Genomic DNA, 6,890 nt, shown 5'->3' on the forward strand with positions numbered 1-6,890 from the left:
TGCCATCCGTCAATAAACCTCAAGAAACTGAAGAAGAAGTGGGGGGTGGGGGAGGGGGCATCTACCGGAACAGAGGGGTTTGTCGTATTTGCGACAGTTGAGATCGGAAGTGAGCCCGGGATGCCGGTGTGTTCAAGGACCACGGCGTGGATTCTCTCGAAGTTATTTTGGAGGAGACAGTTCGTCCCCCGGTGCTCTAAGGCAGCACATCACACACTTTGTGGGACAGTTTTACAGAAAAGTGCTGATTTAAGTCCTGGAATAAACCGGTTTACCGCACAGGGAGCAGGTCCCGGAGTTATTTCACGTTTTTGTTCTAGGTTGGAGCATCAGGGGTTCGGAGGAATCAGCATGTCGTCCACAGCCATGTCTCAGAGGATCGTCTGGGTGGACCTGGAGGTAAGTGGGCTGTAGCTGTGTGCTTCACCTGTGTGTTTACATGAGCTGAAGCTACACAGAGCTAACCACAGGAAGTGTGACAGTGCAACTGCGCAGTCTGCATGGAGCAGAGTTTGAAGTGTCATGGTAACCAGCTGACTACAGACTGGGCTCAGAAATCAGCTGCATCATGTTTTCTATTATCCACCAGCTGATAGGTTCACAGTCTAATGTTGACGCACAGAATTAAAAACAGGCCTTTTTGAACTTGTTTTCTCTGATGTATTTCTTTCCAGGAATATTTCAGATTGACTCTGTGCATGCTGTTGTCAACCCCAATCTGTGTAGATTCATGTGTGCGTGTGTGTGTCTGACAGATGACGGGCCTGGACATAGAGAAGGATCAGATCATTGAGATGGCCTGCATCATCACGGACGCTGAGCTGAAACTTGTGGCTGAGGTATCCAGCGTGCACATGAAAAACGCCACGCAAGCTGCCTCGTGTCAGTCCGATGAATTCAAACATGTGTCCTCTGTGTGCAGGGGCCCAACCTGATCATCAAGCAGCCAGACGCGCTGCTGGACGGGATGTCAGAGTGGTGCCAGGAGCATCACGGGAAGGTAAGCTCTGCTCACACAGGCGGAGAATGGGACCTTTACAAAACCAGACAAATTCTGACAAATGTTTAGGAGTTTTGTTCATGATGAATAAGACTATGACATAAATAAAACAAAGCAGTGGAATCAGACGTGTGTCGGCCCGCTAATTAGACAACCGAACCAACAATTGCAGTGAGAGATGCCTGTCATGTAAGAACTTAACCTTCCTCTTCTTAGTAGTTTCTCCTTTAGCTAAATGCTTAGTCATATCTCTTCCTGCTGTAACCTGTGTTTGCTGTGCTGGCGCCCTACAATTCACTTAGCAGACGCTTTTATCCAAAGCGACGTACATCAGAGAGTGAGTACCCTAGGCAACCACCTTCATCACATATGCCTCGAGCAGGCCCTTTTCTCTGTTAATAATGCATCACGATCAAATAAACACTTGTACAGTTTTCCAGGCTAGAGGGTTAATTAGATCCATGTGTATATATATATATATATATATATCCTTATACGAGACAGTTTTTCGATTGTAGCTTTGTTTTCTGCACTGCTCCACACCTCCCCCACAATTTCCGGTGGTCTTGCAAAGTTTGGTCCGTATCTGTAGGCTTCCAGAAAGACATGCAGAAATACAGACAAATGAACACGGACTATATTTTCCTCAGCTGTGTCAGTCCCGCTTCATACATCACAGATGCTGAAAAGACTTCCCACAAACAGTGCGAATGAGTGTAACCTGCCCCTGAACTCACAGCTCCTCCCCTCTCTTTCAGCTCATGAACTGAATATATAACTGTGTGATTGTGTCTCACAGTCAGGACTGACCCAGGCTGTGCGGGACAGTAAGATCAGCCTGGAACATGCCGAGTATGAGTTCCTGTCCTTCATCAGACTGCACACCCCCCCTGGACAGTGTCCCCTTGCTGGTGCGTGGCTTTTTAAAACCAGCAGCTCTCTCTGTGAAATAACTGATTCTAAAGGGGTGTCCTGTTGTTGTCCTCCTGCAGGAAACTCAGTGCACGCAGACAAAAGGTTCCTGGACAAGTACATGCCCCAGTTTATGTACCACCTTCACTACAGGATCATTGATGTCAGCACCATCAAGGAGCTGTGCAGGCCAGTGTTCACGTCCGTCTGTGTGTGTGTGTGTGTGTCTGATTATGTACTAGGAGTGGGTGCTGATTCACAGTTATTGTTTCGGGTATCTTTCCCGTTTAGGTTTTCCATTCTTGATTTAATTTCCAATATTTTTTGGAGAGCAAAAAAAAAAAACCTGAATAATCCAAGAACAAAAATTAGCCTTCATTTACTGTTGGCAGATTTAGGATCTCAACAGTGATCTTTCAACTGGGACGAGGATATTTATTTCCCCCTTCATTGATAAAAATAAACATTACTCTTTTTTGTACAAGGATAGATAAACAAAAAAGAACCAAAACGTTGCACATAAATAATAGAAAAACATTAAAATATATTAGAATATTTTTTATATATTTTGTCAAATTATCTTTGTCTGAAGTTAGTTTTTTTTTCGAGCTGTTTCTGATGTACTATGATGACACACACTTATTTTTAAACAAGGCTTTAATCTATAGTTGTTTTTTAAAATCTTTCCATTAATGGCTAAAGTGACAGGGTTTTTGCACTATGCAGTCTCTTCGTAGGAACCTGGGATGGAGGGATGCTCACTGAACTCGTAACATATGGAAAATAATATACAGACATGTACTTCAATATAAATGTGATTGTGAGCTCAAGTGTGACAAGACGTTGCTACAGCTGGGGCGTTATTATGGACGGGAGACAGCAACACAAAGTGCATTTCCTTAAATCCATGCAGTGTTGAAGTAACAGAAAAGGCTCATCAGGGAGCTAAGTACAACTTTTATGGACGGCAAAATTTCTCATTGGGTTTAATCCTGGCTGATTAGTGTTGCTGTTAGGAACCAAAAGGCGGAATGGAAATAAGAGATTTCAGAAATGTAGAACTGTCTCCAGAATGGAACAGGTTAGCGGTACCTAAGCCTTGTGACTGTGTGTGTGTGTTGTCTGGTATGAGGCTTAGTTCTGTGTTAAGATTGTGTCTGTATATGTACATTTGAATATTTTCACATTAGTCTCAGACTTGTCCTCTGAGCCGTGCAGGTAGAACAGAGATGTACAATAACTCTCATAAACTCAACCTTTGTTATTACTGTTCTAACCTTATTGATGAAAATGACTCTGCTCATCTCATTAAGGTCTTTTCAGATCAGATCAGAACACTGCTGTATGACATTCTCTTCAGAATGACTTTACATGAGAATGAATGGTTTCTTGTTCTGTACTTTCAGGCGGTGGTTTCCTGAGGATTACAAGATGGCCCCTCAAAAGAAAGCAACGCACAGGTAAACACTGAGAATAAAACATCAATGATCGTACCTTCCTGACAAAAACATCCTAATTTGTAGCTTCAGGCATTTCTTGCGGTCATTTTTTTTCACTATCCAAACTGAAGTAACAACTAAGATCTCAAAACATCGATAACAGATCTCTCAAAATGTGAAATTCCAGAATATAAGTCACACTGGTATATAGGACCTAGTCTGTTTTGGAGGTTCTCCTAGATGGGGGAAAAAGGTTTGAACTGTCTTCCTTGCGTTCAGCAAAGTCCACAGCGTGTAATTTCTGTGCAGCTGTGTAGCTCTTTGTTTCACGATCTGTTTTCTTCAGTTTGGGAGCCTGCTAGCTTCCAGTGTGGTAGTTGAGCTCTTACCCTACGGTTTCAGTCGTCTATATGAAGTTCAGACCCCACAGCCTGCAACCCACCTCTGCGGGGTGCTTGTTTACTTGAATTGAGGAGTCTTTTCAATCAAACCAGCACTCCACAACGGTTATTAACTTCTTTGAATATGAATCTTTAATGAGGGAGAGAGGCTGTTAAAATGTGGCACTGCCAAAACTTTAGTTTTTGTGTTAGTTTGAGTTCCTTTGTAATATTCCAAACATGTGAGGGTCGGGACCCAAAGACAAGAAAATATCTGCTGTAATAGAATCTAAAAAAAAAAAGATTTAAATACAAAAGATGAACAATTACATCCATCCAAATCGTAAAGGACTCAGTTAATGTGCTTGTGGCATATTTATGAAATAAATTCTCTGAGACAAAAATTAATTATATTTTCTCTATAATTTTATTTTTAATTCATTTTTTTTAATTTAGTTTAGGTTATAATTTTTTCGTAAACCCTCATTTTTCAGTTAAAGAAAATGTTTTTTGACTCCTTGGATTTAATTTTTGTGATTTTGTACACAAATTAACCTCTGTAATTCTGAAGTCATGGAACTCCTGAGCCCTAAACCAACAAATCCCTCATCATATATGATCAGCTATGGCGTCTGTATTAGTAGGAAACTACATCTGAGCTACATGCATGGTTGTTTGTTTTGACAGAGCAAATAAACAAGGCCTCATCGACACCACTAATCTATTTAAGAAACCTCTTTTAGTCGAGACTTTTTGGTCCGTTTGACCTGGGTGTTAAAAGTCAAGTGATCCACATATGTCGATAATTGTCTGCTTTTATCTTTCAGAGCCCTGGACGACATCCAGGAGAGCATCAAAGAGCTGCTGTTCTACAGAGCCCACATCTTCAAAGACTCTACAGAGGAGAAGAAACGCAAGATAGCAGAGAACGGAGGCAGAAACGACAGTCAGCTCTCATGAGGATCTGGCAGTGCTGTGCTGCTGCATCTCAACATTCAGTGTGGTTCTTATCATCATTGACTTTCTGTTCACTTGAGCTGCCCCAGGATCTGTTATTCCATTATGTTCAGATTAAAAAGTAGACATTTCATCACAGAGAGATGGTAACAGTTCATTTGAATGACCTTTTTGCAGTTTGCTGATTTAGTATTTTATTCAGACCTGGTATTGATTTAATTGTGTTCATCTTGTTTAAAGTGAAACCAAATAAAGTCTGGTACACCTTTATCCCCTTCATCAACCAAACACAGCACGCACTATGACACAAGTTCACACAGGAGAAGGGACTGAATAGAAAAAGTTTACTGACTGATGTCATGAAACTGTTGAAACAGGGAGCCGATGGAAACAGTCAGACCCTGAATGTTTGATCTGAGAGAGTCTAAACTCCTTAAGGTTAACTTGTCTGTAGGCACAGAATGAAGTACTTACCAATACAAATAAACCAGCACACAGGGTGTTAAAGAAGTGATGTCACACTGACACTGCAGTAGAGCCAATGGGTAACTAGGTGGCAGTGTCCACCATAATAAGTGTCTTTTTGAAAGTAAGAGAAATAGTACTTTATTTTGTTCCCCCTCATGAACTCTCACAGATCAGTCGAACACTAGAGGCTCCTCAACAAAGTGTCTTTAAAAAAATCCTTTAAATCACATCCCAGCCATTACTTACCATCAGGCAAAAAACAATACTAATACTAGTTCACTAGATAAAAACAGTGTGGTACATCAGTGTTGTTCACCCCCTTACATCTTACTTCTTGAATTAGCCCCCCACACATCCCCACTTGAAGTTCTTTCTCTTGTTACTGACAAGCTCAGATTGTTATTTTAAGACTATTACTGACTTTCAACCTCTCTCTTTAAAGACACCAGACTCCACTGACAAAAACAGTTATTTTACTTCTCACACAGAAGTTGCTGCTCTACGTTTGTTACCGCACCAGAGCATTTAAAGCACCGAAGTTAGAAAATAGCACAATCAAAAGCCCCGTGCAGACTGCCTGTTCAAGGGTCTGTTATTACACCCTTGTGACGTCTTGGAGGTATAATGGGGGGGGGGGGGATGAAGTGATCCCACCTTCATGTCAACAATGGAGGTTTTACAGGGTCGAGAGTGGAAAGAACAGAGCTGAGTGTGTGTATGTGGAGCTCCTGTTGTTTCTTTACACATCATGTTTCTGCAACTCTGTAATGTAACGTGAGATCACAGACCTGAGACCTTCACAGGCTGCCGTTCTGTAACAGTGCCTTTACGAAGTTCTTCAGTTCCATCATTAGTAAGTAATCCTCAATGTCTCAGTGTGTGAATTCACATTGCATTATGATCAGTATCGTCACATTCTTAAACTCTGCTGCTCGCTCCCAAAGCAGCGACAAAAACGGCTCCTCCTTACATAAACGCTCTCATCCAGGTCTACACTCCCTCCCGCCCACTACGCTCTGCCAGTGAAAGGCGTCTGACAACAGGGTCCCACGACGCTAACTAGACTCTTCTCCTCTGTCGCCCCCCGGTGGTGGAATGAACTACCAAACTCCATTTGATCTGCAGAGTCCCTCTGCACCTTTAAGAAAAAGCTAAAGACCCAGCTCTTTATGAATACCTACTAACTTAATGATGATGACGATGGCCTCGATATTATTGATGATGATGATGGTAATGACGATGGTTTTGTTTGATAACGACGGTTTTTAAGATGGTTTCTATACTGATTAGAGCTCTCAAGAACTGCCGCCTAATTGTGCAATGCCTGTCAGCACCTTTGTGAAAAGTCGTACTCATGATGATTGTTTGCACTTACTGACATTGTTTCTTGTGTTGTACTTACTCTCTGATGTACGTCGCTTTGGATAAAAGCATCTGCTAAGTGAATTGTAGAATCCCCATTAAATCTCTGCTAATACCTCTAATGGCGGATAAGGGGGTTAAAGACTTCTCCCCACTATTCCGTCCATGTACTTGAGGCGCAAGTATCCTCCCTTCTGGATAAATTAAACCAGTACCTGGAACACTGAAAAGTAGTTTTCATTGTGCACTGGTCTTAAAGCTCAAACTGTTCTCTTGTTCTCACAAATTCAAAACTGTGAAACTGTTGAACAAAATGTAAGATTAAAACTGAAACTGCTGAAGGGAAAACGCTACTTTTGTCAAACAAGTGTA

The 6,890-nt window shown here is 41.8% G+C and overlaps 1 protein-coding gene across 2 annotated transcripts; it reads left to right on the top strand.

Annotated features, from left to right (window-relative positions):
- The first annotated feature begins 80 nt into the window (after nucleotides 1-80).
- Nucleotides 81-4,958, top strand: smfn (small fragment nuclease). Of its 2 annotated transcripts, XM_061055742.1 has the most exons (8): nucleotides 81-241; nucleotides 321-399; nucleotides 756-839; nucleotides 923-1,000; nucleotides 1,800-1,911; nucleotides 1,993-2,101; nucleotides 3,319-3,372; nucleotides 4,559-4,958. In XM_061055742.1, the coding sequence occupies exons 2-8, from the start codon at nucleotides 352-354 to the stop codon at nucleotides 4,689-4,691; spliced, it is 618 nt and encodes a 205-aa protein (XP_060911725.1). In that variant the 5' UTR covers nucleotides 81-241; nucleotides 321-351; the 3' UTR covers nucleotides 4,692-4,958. The 2 variants fall into 2 exon arrangements, with proteins under 2 accessions (XP_060911725.1, XP_060911724.1); XM_061055741.1 differs by having other exon boundaries at nucleotides 81-399.
- The last annotated feature ends 1,932 nt before the right edge of the window (nucleotides 4,959-6,890 follow it).

Source organism: Labrus mixtus, chromosome 14 (genome assembly GCF_963584025.1).
Source record: "Labrus mixtus chromosome 14, fLabMix1.1, whole genome shotgun sequence".
Lineage (NCBI taxonomy): Eukaryota > Metazoa > Chordata > Actinopteri > Labriformes > Labridae > Labrus > Labrus mixtus.

Excerpts from the sequence above, each read along its gene's own strand:
- smfn (XM_061055741.1), top strand. The coding sequence starts at position 121 with ATGCCGGTGTGTTCAAGGACCACGGCGTGGATTCTCTCGAAGTTATTT. Across the intron at positions 400-755 it reads TCGTCTGGGTGGACCTGGAG|ATGACGGGCCTGGACATAGA; the intron begins GTAAGTGGGCTG and ends TGTGTCTGACAG. Across the intron at positions 2,102-3,318 it reads ACCATCAAGGAGCTGTGCAG|GCGGTGGTTTCCTGAGGATT; the intron begins GCCAGTGTTCAC and ends CTGTACTTTCAG.